This window comes from Lipotes vexillifer, unplaced genomic scaffold, assembly GCF_000442215.2.
Source record: "Lipotes vexillifer unplaced genomic scaffold, Lipotes_vexillifer_v1.1 scaffold140, whole genome shotgun sequence".
NCBI classification, from domain to species: domain Eukaryota; kingdom Metazoa; phylum Chordata; class Mammalia; order Artiodactyla; family Lipotidae; genus Lipotes; species Lipotes vexillifer.
The window spans coordinates 85,784-104,225 of NW_006774710.1; the positions used below are offsets into that span (position 1 = coordinate 85,784).

The window sequence follows — 18,442 nt, forward strand, 5'->3', positions numbered from 1 at the left end:
GTATTTATAATGTTTACTGGCATAAATATCCTTTAGAAAGAGTAATTTGGAAGTTCCCATGCTCTTAGAGTCTTTGAACTTGAACCTCAATATTTGAAATGAAGTTTTTTAGTGTGTGTTTTTTTCTTTTTCCTTTTTAAACTGTAGTGATGCTGACATTAAAGCTTGCTTGCAGTCGGCCTCTTACCTAATGCACCTAATGCTTCCTCTAGAGCTACACTTCCAGTAGGGTAGTATGTGGTTATTTATATTAACATTTAAATTAATTCAAATCCAATAAAACTAATTATTCAGTTCCTCAGCTGCAATAGCCACATTTTAAGTGCTCAACAGCCACGTGTGGCTAGTGACTACTGAACTGTACAGCATAGATAGATACAGGGCATTTCCACCACTGCAGAGAGTTCTACTGGACACTACAGATCTGTATATTCAAGCTACTCATTTACGTATAGAACTACCTCTAAGATCATCACAATTCAAAGAAATTCATGGTGGTACAAATGTGCGATAAAAGGGCTGCCAAAGTACAGGATCAGCTTTAATGGACACATAGGAATGAAACAAAAAATGAAGCCACAAACTTTCAAAGTACAAGTTTAGAATGACAATTTCAGTAGAAGAAGAATTAAATTCATAAAAATTTTTAAAAGAGCTGAATGAAATATTTTTCTGTATGTATGCAGGTATAGTCACCCTTTGCTATCTGAGGAGGATTGGTACTTGGACCCCTGCTCCATATACCAAAACCCACTTATGCTCAAGTATCTTTCTTTTGTTGTTAGTTTCTGCTTTATAACAAAGTGAATCAGTTATACATATAAACATGTTCCCCTAACTCTTCCCTCTTGCGTCTCCCTCCCTCGCACCCTCCCTATCCTACCCATCCAGGTGGTCACAAAGCACCAAGCTGATCTCCTTGTGCTATGCGGCTGCTTCCCACTAGCTATCTACCTTACGTTTGGTAGTGTATATATATCCATGCATCTCTCTCGCTTTGTCACAGCTTACCCTTCCCCCTCCGCATATCCTCAAGTCCATTCTCTAGTAGGTCTGTATCTTTATTCCTGGCTTACCCCTAGGTTCTTCATGACATTTTTTTTTTCTTAAATTCCATATATATGTTAGAATACGGTATTTGTCTTTCTCTTTCTGGCTTACATCACTCTGTATGACAGACTCCAGGTTTATCTACCTCATTACAAATAGCTCAATTTCGTTTCTTTTTATGGCTGAGTAATATTCCATTGTATATATGTGCCACATCTTTATCCATTCATCCGATGATGGACACTTAGGTTGTTTCCATCTCCAGGGTACTGTAAATAGAGCTGCAATGAACATTTTGGTACATGACTCTTTGAATTATGGCATTCTCAGGGAATATGCCCAGTAGTGGGATTGCCAGCAATATGGTATGGTATCTATCATATGGTAGTTATCAGACTATGAATTATCATATATGGTAGTTCTATTTGTAGTTTTTTAAGGAACCTCCATACTATTCTCCACAGTGGCTGTATCAATTTACATTCTCATAAACAGTGCAAGACGGTTCCCTTTCCTCCACACCCTCTTCAGCATTTATTGTTTGTAGATTTTTTGATGACGGCCATTCTGACTGGTGTGAGATGATATCTCATTGCAGTTTTGATTAGCATTTCTCCAATGATTAATGAAGCTGAGCATTCTTTCATGTGTTTGTTGGCAGTCTGGATATCTTCTTTGGAGAAATGTCTATTTAGGTCTTCTGCCCATTGGACTGGGTTTTTTGTTTTTTTGTTATTGAGCTGCATGAGCTGTTTATAAATTTTGGAGATTAATTCTTTGTCAGTTGCTTCATTTGCAAATATTTTCTCCCATTCTGAGGGTTGTCTTTTGGTCTTGTTTATGGTTTCCTTTACTGTGCAAAAGCTTTGAAGTTTAATTAGGCCTCATTTGTTTATTTATTTTTTTTATTTCCATTTCTCTAGGGGGTGGGTCAAAAAGGATCTTGCTGTGATTTATGTCTTAGAGTGTTCTGCCTATGTTTTCCTCTAAGAGTTTGATAGTTTCTGGCCTTACATTTAGGTCTTTAATCCATTTTGAGCTTATTTTTGTGTACGGTGTTAGGGAGTGATCTAATCTCATACTTTTACATATACCTGTCCAGTTTTCCCAGCACCACTTATTGAAGAGGCCGTCCTTTCTCCACTATACATTCCTGTCTCCTTTATCAAAGATAAGGTGACCATATGTGTGTGGGTTTATCTCTGGGCTTTCTATCCTGTTCCATTGATCTATATTTCTGTTTTTGTGCCAGTACCGTACTGTCTTGATTACTGTATCTTTGTAGTATTGTATGAAGTCAGGGAGCCTGATTCCTCCAGCTCCATTTTTCGTTCTCAAGATTGCTTTGGCTATTCGGGGTCTTTTGTGTTTCCATACAAATTGTGATTTTTTTTCTAGTTCTGTGAAAAATGCCAGTGGCAGTTGGATAGGGATTGCATTGAATCTGTAGATTGCTTTGGGTAGTAGAATCATTTTCACATTGTTGATTCTTCCAATCTAAGAACATGGTATATCTCTCCAACTATTTGTATCATTTTTAATTTCTTTCATCAGTGTCTTATAATTTTCTGCATATAGGTCTTTTGTCTCCTTAGGTAGGCTTATTCCTAGATATTTTATTCTTTTTGTTGCAGTGGTAAGTGGGAGTGTTGTCTTGATTTCACTTTCAGATTTTTCATCATTAGTGTATAGGAATACCAGAGATTTCTGTGATTAATTTTGTATCCTGCTACTTTACCAAATTCATTGATTCGCTCTAGTAGTTTTCTGGTAGCATCTTTAGGATTCTCTATGTATAGTATCATGTCATCTGCAAACAGTGACAGCTTTACTTCTTCTTTTCCGATTTGGATTCCTTTTATTTCCTTTTCTTCTCTGATTGCTGTGGCTAAAACTTGCAAAACTATGTTGAATAAGAGTGGCGAGAGTGGGCAACCTTGTGTTGTTCCTGATCTTAGTGGAAATGCTTTCAGTTTTTCACCACTGAGGACAAGGTTGGCTGGGGGCTTGTCATATATGGTCTTTATTATGCCAAGGAAAGTCCCCTCTATGCCTACTTTCTGCAGGGATTTTATCATAAAATGGGTGTTGAATTTTGTCGAAAGCTTTCTCTGCATCTATTGAGATGATCATATGGTTTATCTCCTCCACTTTGTTAATATGGATTATCACATTCATTGTTTTGCATATATTGAACAATCCTTGCATTCCTGGAATAAACCACACTTGATCATGGTGTATGATCCTTTTAATGTGTTGTTGGATTCTGTTTGCTAGTATTTTGTTGAGGATTTTTGCATCTTTGTTCATCAGTGATATTGGCCTGTAGTTTTCTTTCTCTGTGACATCCTTGTCTGGTTTTGGTATCAAGGTGATGGTGGCCTCGTAGAATGAGTTTGGGAGTGTTCCTCCCTCTGCTATATTTTGGAAGAGTTTGAGAAGGGTAGGCGTTAGTTCTTCTCTAAATGTTTGATAGAATTATCCTGTGAAGCCAGCTGGTCCTGGGCTTTTGTTTGTTGGAAGATATTTAATCAGTTTCAATTTCAGTGCTTGTGATTGGTCTGTTCATATTTTCTATTTCTTCCTGATTCAGTCTTGGCAGGTTGTGCATTTTTAAGAATTTGTCCATTTCTTCCAGGTTGTCCATTTTATTGGCATAGAATTGCTTGTAGTAATCTCTCATGATGGTTTGTATTTCTGCAGTGTCAGTTGTTACTTCTCCTTTTTCATTTCTAATTCTATTGATTTGAGTCTTCTCCCTTTTTTTCTTGATGAGTCTGGCTAATGGTTTATCAATTTTGTTTATCTTTTCAAATTACCAGCTTTTAGTTTTATTGATATTTGCTATCGTTTCCTTCATTTCTTGTTCATTTATTTCTGATCTTATTTTTATGATTTCTTTCCTTCTGCTAATTTTGGGGTTTTTTTTGTTCTTTCTCTAATTGCTTTAGGTGCAGGGTTAGGTTGTTTATTTGAGATATTTCCTGTTTCTTAAGGTAGGATTGTATTGCTATAAACTTCCCTCTTAGAACAACTTTTGCTGCATCCCATAGGTTTTGGGTTGTCGTGTCTCCATTGTCATTTGTTTCTAGGTATTTTTTTATTTCCTCTTTGCTTTCCTCAGTGATCACTTCGTTATTAAGTAGTGTATTGTTTAGCCTCCATGTGTTCGCATTTTTTACAGGTATTTTACTGTAATTGATATCTAGTCTCATAGCATTGTAGTCAGAAAAGATCCTTGATACAATTTCAATTTCCTTAAATTTACCAGGCTTGATTTCTGAACCAAGATATGATGTATCCTGGAGAATGTACTAGGAGCACGTGAGAAAAATGCGTATTCTGTTGTTTTTGGATGGAATGTCCTATAAATATCAATTAAATCTATTTTGTTTAATGTATCGTTTAAAGGTTGTGTTTCCTCAGTTATTTTCATTTTGGATGGTCTATCCATTGGTGAAAGTGGGGTGTTAAAGTCCCCTACTATGAATGTGTTACTGTCAATTTCCCCCTGTTAGTATTTGCCTTATGTATTGAGGTGCTCCTATGTTGGGTGCATAAATATTTACAATTGTTATACCTTCTTCTTGGATCGATCCCTTGATCATCATGTAGTGTCCTACTTTTTCTTTTCTAATAGTCTTTATTTTAAAGTCTATTTTATGTGATATGAGAATTGCTACTCCAGCTTTCTTTGGTTTCCAATTGCATGAAACATCTTTTTCCATCCCCTTACTTTCAGTCTGTATGTGTCTCTAGGTCTGAAGTTAGTCCCTTGTAGACAGCATATATATTGTCTTGTTTTTGTATCCATTCAGCCGATCCTGTCTTTTGTTGGGAGCATTTATTCCACTTACATTTAAGGTAATTATCAATATGTATGTTCCTATTCCCATTTTCCTAATTGTTTTTGGTTCGTTATTGTAGGTCTTTTCCTTCTCTTGTGTTTCTTGCCTAGAGAAGTTCCTTTAGCAGTTGTTGTAAAGCTGGTTTGGTGGTGCTGAACTCTCTCAGCATTTGCTTGTCTGTAAATGTTTTAATTTCTCCATCAAATCTGAATGAGATCCTTGCTATGTAGAGTAATCTTGGTTGCAGGTTTTTCTCCTTCATCTCTTTAAATATGTCCTGCCAGTCCCTTCTGGCTTGTAGAGTTTCTGCTGAAAGATCAGATGTTAACTGTATGGGGATTCCTTCGTGTGTTATTTGTTGTTTTTCCCTTGCTGCTTTTAATATGTTTTCTTTGTATTTAATTGTTGACATTTTGATTAATATGTGTTGGCGTATTTCCCCTTGAATTTATCCTGTATGGCACTCTCTGTGCTTCCTGGACTTGAGTAACTATTTCCTTTCCCATATTAGGGAAGTTTTCAAGTATAATCTCTTCAAATATTTTCTCAGTCCCTTTCTTTTTCTCTTCTTCTTCTGGAACCCCTATAATTCAAATGTTGGTGCATTTAATGTTGTCCCAGAGGTCTCTGAGACTGTCCTCAGTTCTTTTCATTCTTTTTTGTTTATTCTGCTCTGCTGTAGTTATTTCCACAATTTTATCTTTCAGGTCACTTATCTGTTCTCCCTGTTATTCTGTTATTGATCTCATCTAGAGTATTTTTAATTTCATTTATTTTGTTGTTCTTTGTTGCTTGCTTCATCTTTAGTTCTTCTAGGTCTGTGTTAAATGTTTCTTTCATTTCGTCTATTCTATTTCCAAGATTTTGGATCATCTTTAGTATTATTATTCTGAATTCTTTTTCAGGTAGACTGCCTATTTCATCTTCATTTGTTAGGTCTGGTGGGTTTTTATCTTTCTCCTTCATCAGCTGTGTGTTTTTCTGTCTTCTCACTTTGCTTATGTTACTGTGTTTGGGGTTTCCTTTTTGCAGGCTGCAGGTTCGTAGTTCTCTTTGTTTTTCGTGTCTGTCCCCAGTGGCTTAAGTTCATTCAGTGGGTTGTGTAGGCTTCCTGGTGGAGGGAACTAGTGCCTGTGTTCTGGTGGATGAGGCTCGATCTTTTCTTTCTGGTGGGCAGGTCCACATCTGTTGGTGGGTTTTGGGGTGTCTGTGGACTTATGATTTTAGGCAGCCTCTTTGCTAATGGGTGGGGTTGTGTTCCTGTCTTGTTACTTGTTTGGTATAGCATGTCCAGCACTGTAGCTTGCTGGTTGTTAAGTGAAGCTGGGTGCTGGTGTTGAGTTGGAAATCTCTGGGAGCTTTCGCCATTTGATATTGTGTGGAGCTAGGAGGTCTCTCGTGGACCAGTGTCCTGAAGTTGGCTCTCCCTCCTCAGAGGCACAGCACTGACTCCTGGCTGGAGCACCAAGAGCCTTTCATCCACTTGGCTCAGAATAAAAGGGAGAAAATGTAGAAAGAAAGAATTAGTAGAAGTAGAAAGAAAGAAAGTAGGGAGAGAGGGAGGGAGCTAGGAAGGAAGGGAGGAAGGAGGGAATAAAGGAAGGAAAAAAGAAAGAAAGAAGATAAAGTAAAATAAAGTAAGATAAAATATAATAAAGTTATTAAAATAGAAAAATAATTATGAAGAAAAAAAAGAAAAATATTAAAAAACAAACAAACAAAAAAATGGACCGTTAGAACCCTAGGACAAATGGTGGAAGCAAAGCTATACAGACAAAATCTCACACAGAAGCATACACATACACACTCACAAAAAGAGGAAAAGGGGAAAAAATGATAAATCTTGTTCTGAAAGTCCACCTTCTCAATTCAGAATGATTTGTTGTCTATGCATGTATTCCACCGATACAGGAATAAACATGAAGTTTGTTGTGGAGCTTTAGTCCGCTGCTTCTGAGGCTGCTGAGAGAGATTTCCCTTTCTCTTGTTTGTTCGCACAGCTCCCAGGAGCTCAGTTTTGGATTTGGCCCTGCCTCTGCGTGTAGGTCGCCGGAGGGCATCTGTTCTTCGCTTAGACTGGACGGGGCTAAAGAAGCCGCTGATTCGGGGGCTCTGGCTCACTCAGGCCGGGGGGAGGGAGGGGCACAGAGTGCGGGGCGAGCCTGCGGTGGCAGAGGCCGGCATGACATCGCACCAGCCTGAGGCGCACCGTGCGTTCTCTCTGCGGAGTTGTCCCTGGATCCAGGGATTCTGGCAGTGGTGGGCTGCACAGGCTCCCCGGATGCGGGGTGTGCATAGTAACCTGTGCTCTCACACATGCTTCTTGGTGGCGGCAGCAGCAGCCTTCGCGTCTCATGCCCGTCTCTGGGGTCCTCGCTTTTAGCCGCAGCTCGCGGCCCGTCTGTGGTGTTCCTTTAAGCAGCGCTCTTAATTCCCTCTCCTCGCGCACCAGGAAACAGAGGGAAGAAATTGTCTCTTGCCTCTTTGGCAAGTCCAGACTTTTACCCAGACTCCCTCCCGGCTATCCGTGGTGCACTAACCCCTGCAGGCTGTGTTCTTGCTGCGAACCCCAGTCCTCTCCCAGCACTCCGACCGAAGCCCGACCCTCAACTCCCAGCCCCGCACTCCCCGGCGGGTGAGCAGACAAGCCTCTCAGGCTGGTGAGTGCAGGTCGACACCGATCCTCTTTGCGGGAATCTCTCCGCTTTGCCCTCAGCACCCCTGTTGCTGTGCTCTCCTCCTCTGCTCCGAAGCTTTCCCCCTCCGCCACCCGCAGTCTCCGCCCCCAAAGGGGCTACCTAGTGTGTGGAAACCTTTCCTCCTTCACAGCTCCCTAGCACTGGTGCAGGTCTTGTCCCTATCCTTTTGTCTCTATTTATTCTATTTTCTTTTGCCCTACCCAAGTACGTGGTGGGTTTCTTGCCTTTTGGGAGGTCTGAGGTCTTCTGCCAGCCTTCAGTAGGTGCTCTGTAGGAGTTGTTCCACGTGTAGATGTATTTCTGGTGTATCTTTTGGGAGGAAGGTGACCTCCGCGTCTTACTCTTCTGCCATCTTCCCGGAAGCCCTCTTCTAATTGATTGTCAGGTATCTTATATAACCTGTGCATATCCTTGCCCATATTTAAAATCATCTTTAGATTTGTAAATACAGTGTAAATACTATATAAATAGTTGACAGAGCACACCCAATTTAGGTTTTGATTTTTGAAACTTTCAGATTTTCTTTAATATTTTCAATCCTTTGTTGGTTGAATTTGCAGATGCAAAACTTGTGTATACAGAGGGGTGACTGTATCTATCCTTTATATAATTTCCCCAGAACCTTACCTTTTGAAAGAGTAAATATTTAAATAGAGGAAAATGATGAAATATCCCTCCTCAATAAAAATGCACCTTCCTTTCTTTTAGCACATGATCTGGGTTTCATAGCCTCTCTGGAACTGCCTATGTCACTTAAGCTACTGAATAAATTTAAACTTTAGTAAGTGAAGTTCAAATATCATTCCCATTTTTACTGATGAGGTAACAAAGGCACAGGAGTGCTATGTAACTTGCTCAAGTTCATGCAGCTAGTATGTGGTAGAACTGGGATTTAAATAAAGCAGTCTAGTTCTAGGTCTACACTTGTAACCACCATGCTATACTGGATATTCCTGATCTATACATTTGACTCTTATTTATGTCATATAGTCTCTGATATCTGATTCCTGTATCCCAACTCTGATTTAGGTTAAACCAAGGTATGAACAATTAATCTCAAGTGATGTTGTAAAATTATCCCAGAAAAGCAGACTGATTTTAATTCACTCTGATCTTAAAATTGGTCACATGTACTTTATAAGAGGAGGACTAGGAGAAAAACGGAAAAAGAAGGGTGAGGAGGAGAAGGAAAAAGGTGGGGAGGAGGAGGAAGAGGGAAGAGGGCTGCTACAACTTTCCCAAAGTAGAAAATGACTTTAGTCATCATGGGAAAAACAGCCTTGGATTTCATACTAAGCCTAAATCTACTAACTATAAACAAAATTATTTTTCAACAAAACTCTACCTAAAGAATGTTGCCAACAGGCAATATTTATGTATTTAGCAAATATGAGCCACAGGAATAAACGACTCAATACTCGGCTGAATATTTGATCAGAAAAAGTAGGCCCTTCCTGCAAAATCAAAGGGCTTAAATGATATGAAAATTAAATAAAAATTCAGTGATTTATTGAGTTTAGAGTTCTGTATGTATACTCTAAATATATAATGCTGTCTACTTAAAAAAAAACCCTATTGTATTTGTAGAAGTTTAAAATATTTAATCAGGGCTATTCTCTCACATGGTCAGTTATAGGTGGATTTCTTGTTTTCAGGCACCAAAAAGTTTCTTTTGATAGTAAATAATAAAAAAGAGTCAAATATCTAGTCTCCTATTATGAAAATTAATCAAATCTAACAGTAGAATTTTGTTCCACAACTTGAAGAACAGAAAAGATAATGAGGCAGGCTATAGATGTGGGAAAGTATAGTGATTAAGGTTATGAGTTCTGGATTTAGTGATTAAGTAGCATCATGCTACTTGAGTTGGAATACCAACACCTTAGTATTAGCTGTGTGATCTTCAGCTAGCTACTTAACCTATCTTTGTCTAACTTTACTCATATGTAAAATGGGGTTGTTATAATAGTACATTTCTGATGACAGTTTTTCTGAGTCTTAAATAAGATGATCTGTGTAACATTTGGCATAGAAAGCTCTTAATAGGTGTTAGTTGTCATTATCATCTTCATCAAAGGAAAACAAGACTGACAAGTTGAAAGGATTTGAAATTGTATGGAAAAATAAGCTGGGAGTGATCTCTTATATTCACAGAATGTCGGAAATAGGATGGGGCTTAAAGATCCTCCAATCCACACTTAAACATACCCACATCCCGTTTCTCACATGAGGAAACAAGCTCAGGAAGATGGCATGAGTTGTTCATTATCATAGCTGGCTGGTGGTATAGTGGTATAACTAGAAGTAGAACCTAGGGCTCTGGACTTCAAGCACAGGACTCTTTCCACTATATTATGATAGTCACCACCACCCCTTCCCCAGCCTTCAATTATTTTGTTATAAGGAACATGGGGCTATGGCATAGAGGGCATAAGTACAAAAGATGTAACTATTCATTAGATTTAATGATTTCAACATGAAGGATTTAGGGAAGTTCTGTACAGATGAGTGACACTGAAAATTAAACATTGATGTAGGTTATCAAGAGATAGATTTAGATTTCTATTCCTGAGATGCCTTTAAAACTAAAACATCCTCTTTATTCATCCATTCATTCATTCACAAACATTTTTGATCACTTCCTGTAGAATAGGCAATGGCTACTTGTGGGATGACTTGCTGCAATCCTGCCTAGAGCTAGATGCCACTGAAAGTAACTTCCATCATCAAGACAATGTTCATTTTGGACCTTTACTCACACTACTTACCTAATTCTGTAGACTTTCAGGGGAAAAGGGTTTTCTTTAGGAAGTTTTTCTGAAATTAATATACCTTATATTCAGATAGGTTTTTTCCCACCTTATGATAAGTCTAATACTGCTGTAATTTAAACTCATTCTGGTCACTGCCATACGTCTTAATCTCTTTGACCCATATTAAGCTACCACCTTAATATTTTACTTTTTGAAGTCTTTCCATTTGTCCTTCGTTTCCATAAGGGTTGTATGGGAAAAGCCACATTTGCCTAGATCAATTCTAATAATGAAGGCTCAGAACAATTAAGTAAAGCATAATATGTGGAATTAATGTACCGGCTTTCCAAATATAAGAAGATTGAATAATTTCTTCATTTTAACCCTAGACTAGTCTTTGTGCAAATACACCAATTTGCCTTTTGAATATCTGCTATCTTGGTATCTGAGTAAAGTAACTGCCTATCAATATATGCACTAAATATGTAACATACATACACACACACACACATATTTGTGTATGTGTGTGTATTCTTACTTGGGTTAATTTCAGCAAATTTATAAAACTTCTCAGTATACTCTTTCATCTTAAAAGCTACTCCACATAGCTAGTTAAGTTTCATTCTGTTTAATTTTCTGATGTCATCAGATTTGAATAGGGTAAAGGGAAGGGGAAAGAACTACCATCTATAGAACCAGGTACCAGGCAGTGTGCACTAACTGTATTCTCAAAATAACCTTTGTATTACTAGCCACAGCCTAAAAAGGCGAAAAGTTTTCATAAAAGCATCTTTCACACATGAGTACTTTTACACTTGCTGATGGATGTGGAATTGGCATAGCCATTTGAGAAATCAATTGGGCAGTATGTGTTAAAATTAATAATGCACATACTCTGTGCCTTAGTAATTCCACTTTGTGGGATTCTAGAGAAATCCTCACATTGCACAAGGATGCTCTTTGCAGCATAGTGGAAACCTGAAAACAATTTTAAAAAGATAGGTAAATAAATATCAAACAAACATTATGGAACACTATAATTTAAAATAATGAATTAAGACATTAATCTATAATATGAGATATTGTTAGGCTTACATTGCAGAATAATAAAAGCAGTAAATATTATTTATACATATATGTATATATATGGGTAAGATTTGAACGAAGGGAGGATGGTTAAGGGAAGATCTTTGACTTTATAAATTTTTATGTTAGAGTGTATTCATGCACTATTGTAAAACTAAAAAGCACCTTTTTTGTCTTTCTGAACTTATTCCTGTTGGATCTCTGGGCCAAATCCACCTGCACTTGGTTGTATTTGTAACCATTTTCCTAAACTGAAGAACACGTACATTTTTGGTCTAAAGTCTTTAATTCTGTGCATTTGTCTGAGCAATTATCCTCAGCTACCAGTAGGAAATCTGGGAACCTATTCAAAGCCTGCCTAGAAACATTAAGCTTGCAGTATTGCTGTTGATGTAACAGAGGGAGGAAGGATGAAAATGTTACAAGTTGAACCAAAAGGAAAACCACAGCGTGCAGAGCATTTGGCAGTCTGAGTAAATGCACAGTCCTGTTTTAAGAACAGCACGTTACACCTACATTATAGCTATACTTCGGTATGAGTCTGTCAGTGTTTCCCTTGTAAGTCTGTGATTCTGATTTTTAATACCTCCTTGATATGAAGAAAACACTATTTTTATCGTTTTAGGAATATATCCTGGAGTTGTGTCAATTGGTTGTAAATTATAGTAAAGTATGAAGAAATTGAGTAATGCTGTCAACTCTTTGCACACTGATAACGTTATGCAATTTGCTGATCTGGGAAAAATGTAAAGAAGCCAGCATAATCAATAGAGTGAACATTTTATCTAAACATTATCAAAAATCATACTCTCATCTTTATGGATCATTATTTAACATCAGAACCTTTTCTTTGAAATTAAACTAGAAGCAGATCACATGAAGCATAATTAAAAATCAGCTTGAAGTAATCTAAGAGCAGTAGTCTTAGTTGAGTTTTCAAAGGTAGTTTCCTATATTGCTTTCAGACTTTTTTACATTTAATGTTTTTGTTTGTTAAACTTTAAATCTTGTTAATTGCAGACATACAATAACATCCGGGGATACATCAGCCGAGTTCTCAAAAAAGCAAAAAAAGGGATGCAAACTAAAAGTGGAAGAAGTATATATTGTTATGAAAGCATTCTAGAAATTATTTTTCATTAGATTTCTTGCAATGCTGACAAAAGAATTGGTAATGTGCTCTTTGGAAAGATGGACATCATCTAAGAAAGCACTAAATAACGTTCTTATTTCTGACAAATTGGGTTATTATAAAAATAAAGGAAATAATAATACCTTAAGAACCTAAGACTTTTTTTTTTTTTTTGCTGTACGTGGGCCTCTCACTGTTGTGGCCTCTCCTGTTGTGGAGCACAGGCTCCGGACGTGCAGGCTCAGCAGCCATTGCTCACGGCCCCAGCTGCTCCGTGGCATGTGGGATCTTCCCGGACCGGGAAACGAACTCGTGTCCCCTGTATCAGCAGGCGGACTCTTAACCACTGCACCACCAGGGAATCCCAAGAACCTAAGAGATTTAAATGACACTGCTCAGTAACAGTTTCTGAACCCCCTTTTTTTTCTATCAACAGGAACTTCATTCTCCAACTCTGAAAATATCTACTTGTGCCCCAAGCACTGTACATATAACCCCAAATACTGAACAGGTAAAATAAGATATGGGTTAGATTAGATTACTTTCTTTTTGTGTAAACCTTGCTTGTATGTTTAAGTGATCTTTAGGCCCTCATAAAGCTTTACACATTCACAAAAATTCAGGAACATAAAACTGGAAAGGAGAGCCTTACATATGAAAGTCAGCTGAGCCCATTATAGGAATGTGAAGCAAGTTCTGTGAATTGAGGTTTTTCAATTTCATTGTCTACTCAATCTGATTGCTTTTGTTTGAGTGCAGTTTATTTTTCTCCAAGGATCTCCCACTGATTATGTATATTTTAAGGGTCCTTGATCTGAGCAGAAATGAAGTACCTAGATCTTGGATTGATTGAGGACGTGGCTTTGTGATGATAATACTGTACATTTATATCCAGAGAGAATAACTTACAGGGTCAGAACTAGCCCTTCTCCAAAGTGCATGATTTGAAAGACACACAAGTTCAAGTTCCCTTAACCTTTGTGACGTAATAATCCCACTTTAAAGATTATTTTTGAGTGTACACATTATATCTCCAAGAGGTACCTGTAATAATAATTAAATATCATATTAACAAATATGTGTTTAATGAGCTAGTCCCACATATTAAAAAGTAAATTCTGAGTAAATAAACCATATGACATCCTAAGTTTGTTAGTACACAGGAGGGGAGTATAAAGGCTGCACGATTTGGAAGATAGGAGGGAGAAAGATACTGTTCTGAGAAAACATGCCTGCCCAGACTGAAGTGTCACGATGTGAACTTGAATAGTGAAGGGACAAATGGACAAAAGCTGGTCTCTAGACCTGGGATACAGTGAGGAAAAGGTGATATTATGCAGAACAAGTAAGATTATCAAAGAAAAGTTTGCCTACCATGTCCCAATTCGGCCTGGCCTAGAGCTAGGTCAGTTAGAGTCATACATTTATTCAGCGAACATTTGCTGACTGCCAAGTATGTACCAAATATTGCACAAAGATAAATTGGAACTAATCACTACTCCCAAAGACCTCAGACTAACATGGGTCATGCACCTAACAAAACATAGGACAGTGGAATAAAGGTTACAACTGAGTTAAAAGTGGAGCCCCATGGGATGGACCACCAAGATAGGATTAGCTCAGAAAAGTAAGTCTACTTAAATCACAGAGCTGTTCACTACGCTCAAATCCAGTCATAAAATTGCATTTACTGTTATTTTTCATAATAAAGGGCTCTATAATTAAGTTTGCTGTAAATTTTACTTCTGACAAAAGATATGTTTTTTCTAGAAAATGTGGAAATACAAAAGAACATAAAGAAGAAAAAATAAAATTCACTCATGACCCATCCCCTACCCAGAGATAGTACTCTTAGCATTTTGTTGTGTTTTCTTCCATTCAAATAAAAAATTAAGATCATACCATAAATGCAGTTTTATATCTTCATTCTCACTTAATCTTACATAATGTTATGAGCTTTTTAATGTAAATTTGTATTATCAAGATCATTATTTTGATGGCTACATATTTCAGCTTATGCACGATTATTTAATCTTTCCCCTCTCCACAGGAAAATGCTCCTCCTACTGTGCCCTCATCAGCATTATTATTTTAACATTTTCTCAGTTAAAATATGATATTCTTTTGTTATGTTTACTTAATTCTTAGTTTGTTTGAATAATTGTTGTTGTTTGTTAATCATTTGCTTTTCTTCTTTTCTGCTTTCATACCGTTTGCTCATTTATCTATTAGTGTGAAGATTTTTTTTTCTCACCGAGGTATAAAACTCTCTTTATATTAATGATACCCACTCTTTTTCCATCAAAAATTTACAAATGACTTTGTTCTGGTGTTTTGTCTCCCTTTTAACATTATTTATTGCCCTCGCCCACCACCACACTGAAGATTTAAATGTTTAAGTATACACACACAGTTTTCTCTTTGCATCTCCTTTCATTTTTTAAAATATAGGATGTCCTTTCCAAACAGAAGATCTGATTAATAAATATTAAGCTATATTTCCTTCTAATCATGGGGCATTTACAATGAAACAAATATTTTGAAACTCTCATCAAATATAGTTTGGAATGTGTGATGAATTATTATGCAATGAATATAATAGAAATACCTAGCATGGTGCTGAGCCCATAAACACACTCCTTCATGTATGTTTTTCAGACTGAAATTAACCAAAACATAAATTCATATGTTATCATTTATGTAAATGGTTTTTAAAATTTCACTCTGAAAACTGCTCCCTATTATCTTGGCTGCAAGGTCACTAAATAACTATGATTATATGCAGCTTTTATCTTTTCTTCACAGGAACTCCATTCTCCAACAGTGAAAGTCACTACATATCCGCAGACCACTATTAGGCAATATGTAGTGCAAAATCCTGAACAGGTAAGCTATATCATGCAAACTCTTGTCCCAACCTAGTAATTCCTCAGAAGTTGATAGCTTAAACAAGAAGGGTGAGTCAGCTACTAGATTCCTAAAATCAGATTGTTGGAGTTCTTCCAGTTATAAAGTTAGCTTCTGATCATTATTAACAAAGTCATCTTTAGCTCCAGACAACCATGTGCCTCAGAGATGCAACAGTTCCAAGTTGGAACTGTTGGGTTATAAAGTCTTTCTGCTTCTATAGCACCACCCTTTGTGCACTTTGAACCAAAGAAAAAAGGGACAAAGTTCCTTCACAGGCTTCATATAAAACTATCACCTGTTGCATTGGCAGTTGGAGTCTTTAGTCTATTTAGATTTGCCTTTGAGATATGGGCTAGGAAGAAGAAAATGAAGAGTCAAAAGTTCAAAAGTGTCTCCATGCCTTTGTTTCTTTGGGTGTATGAACTTCTGTGCCTAGAAATGAGGTCTTTTGAAAATTACATCATTATATTTTCTACAAAGATATTTAACCTTATATTATATAAACTAGGATATTATTCTTTGACTCATTTTGAGGAGAAAATTAAGAAAAATATTTTCCCATAGTAATAAGCCTTCCTCAACAACACACACACACACACAGCCTTACTTTAGCTGCAACAGGAGGTTCTTTTATGGGATTATAAGGACAAAAGTTTCACAAATAGAAACAGTGTGCCCCGGATAATAATACCACAATTCTTTGCTTTTCTCTTTATTTTTCTACTACTGCAGGAAACAGTTCTCCTCTCTCTCAAAAATAAAATTGATCATTTACTTCAGCTGTGGAAAACAAAGGGTTAAATTAGGGTAACACACTTGGTACTAGTCTAGTTGAGTAGGAAGTATATATTAATACTATACTTTTGCTTGTATTTATCTATCTCCCATCTTCTTTATTCATTTAAAAATTATTGTCTCATGTCTCTTTAGCTAGAGAGGCTGTTAGTTGTGCACATGCGCATGTGTGAACCTATGAGCTTACAAGCTCTGTGTTGGAGGGGGTGATTGTTTTGCACATTTCCTTGAGTTTTCATACATCTATGTAAAAATCAAGAGAGAATGTGATTATAGTAAAGCAGCTGCTTGCTCCTTTTGCCGAATCAAGGGTTTAAGCAAAAAATCTGAAAAATGTGTGTGGGGGAAGGGAGACATGAGGAAGGCCTTGGAGATGAGACTGTGCCTCTTTCTACAACTTAGCCAATCACTTTATGCTCTCCCCTCTTTCCTCTCATTCTCTTTTTCTTCCTTTCACAAATAAACTGGGGAATATGCATACTTAAATGCATATTACACTTGACATCCCTGGCTCTCAAAGAATTAGCTCTAGATAGCACTTTTTTTTCACGATGTGAGAAGTATTGTGTTTGCCTAAGATATATCCATGGAGAGATTTTAAATATCGAATCATTTGAATTCCAGCTTTCTTTGCAAGCGATTCTTATGTGACTTTGGATGCATTCTTATTCTTTAATTAATGAGGAAATGGAAGAATTAATACTTATTGGATATACACTCCATGTTAGGCAATTTACATATTTTATCTCATTTAGTTCTAAAAAAGTGAGAAAACAGCAGCACAGAGAAGTTGTCATTTATTCAGTGAATTTCTTTTTCCCCCTCAGGTTTAATGGGTTTAATAAGTTTACCCTTTCAGTTCCTATTTGCAGCATCCAATATCCTTTGAAATACCAGAAAGACCCATCAGTGGCTAACAGTAAAGTTCAGACCTCCAGAGTTTAAAAGTTCAGGTTCTCTGAGCATTCTGTGTTGCAATGGCACTTGTCCAAAATTGGCACCTCTCTATGGTTGGGTGAAAAAATACCAGTGAAAAAATATTTTTCCCCTTGAAGGGGAAGAAAGAAAATCACTTCTCAAAACCCAGCAGATCTAGCTGTGAGGTCTTAACTCCTGTCCCATCTCTTCAGACTTGTTTTCCGTGCAGTGGAGCAAGAGAACAAATGTAACCTGAGTTACAAGAAACAAGACAGTGATGGCTATAAAGGGAGTGACCAGGGGCAGCAGAGCCTCCTTTACCTCCCACATCCAATATATGTACTTCACAGAAAAACAAAAATAACAAGTCCACAAAATACAACAGCTAGAATTACAAAAACCCATTCATCCAAGGGTGGTGGAAGGCAGGAAGGGGAAGTGGGAAGATAAATGGCACAGGGAGAAATTCAAATCAGTCTAGTCATGGGGGCTGGCAAATGCTAGAAAAGAACTGCAGAAAAACCTGTGGTCCTTTCATACCGGTGTTTAAAATCCATAGTGGTGTCAGGAAGATTCTGCCTTACCTGCACCGGAGACAAAAATCCCAATTCCTGAAAATGGCAGAAAAGTAGGACATGGAGGTAACCTTCTGCCCCACAAATACATCAGAAATACATCTACATGTGGAACAACCCCTACAGAACACCTACTGAATGCTGGCAGAAGACCTCAGACCTCCCAAAAGGCAAGAAACTCCCCACGTACCTGGGTAGGGCAAAACAAAACAATAGGGATGGGACCTGTACCTCTGGGAAAGAGATGTGAATGAAGAAAGGTTTCCACACACTAGGAAGCCCCTTTGCAGGTGGAGACTGGGTGGCAGAGGGGGAAGCTTTGGAACCACGGAGGAGATAGCAGCAACAGGGGTGCAGAGAGCAAAGCAGAAAGAGCCTTGCACAGAGGATTGGTGCCAACCAGGACTCACCAGCCCAAGAGGCTTGTCTGCTCACCCCCTGGGGTGGGCAGCGGCTGTGAGCTGAGGCTTGGGCTTTGGAGGTCAGATGCCAGGGAGAGGACTGGGGTTGGCTGCATGAACACAGCCTGAAAGGGGCTAGTGTGCCACAGCTAGCTTGGAGGGAGTCCTGGAAAAAGTCTGGAGCTGCCAGAGTCAAGAGAATTTTTTTGCCTCTTTGTTTTGTGGGGAGCAAGGAGAGGGGATTCAGAGTGCTGCTTAAATGAGCTCCAGAGACA

The 18,442-nt window shown here is 37.8% G+C and overlaps 1 protein-coding gene across 1 annotated transcript in view; it reads left to right on the forward strand.

Moving 5' to 3' along the window:
- The window catches only part of LOC103080088 (protein POF1B), a 98,622-nt gene that overhangs the window by 6,299 nt on the left and 73,881 nt on the right, over positions 1–18,442 (forward strand). The window contains 2 exon segments of the mRNA XM_082930853.1: positions 13,005–13,079; positions 15,374–15,454. Coding sequence (XP_082786979.1) covers positions 13,005–13,079; positions 15,374–15,454 — 156 coding nt within the window.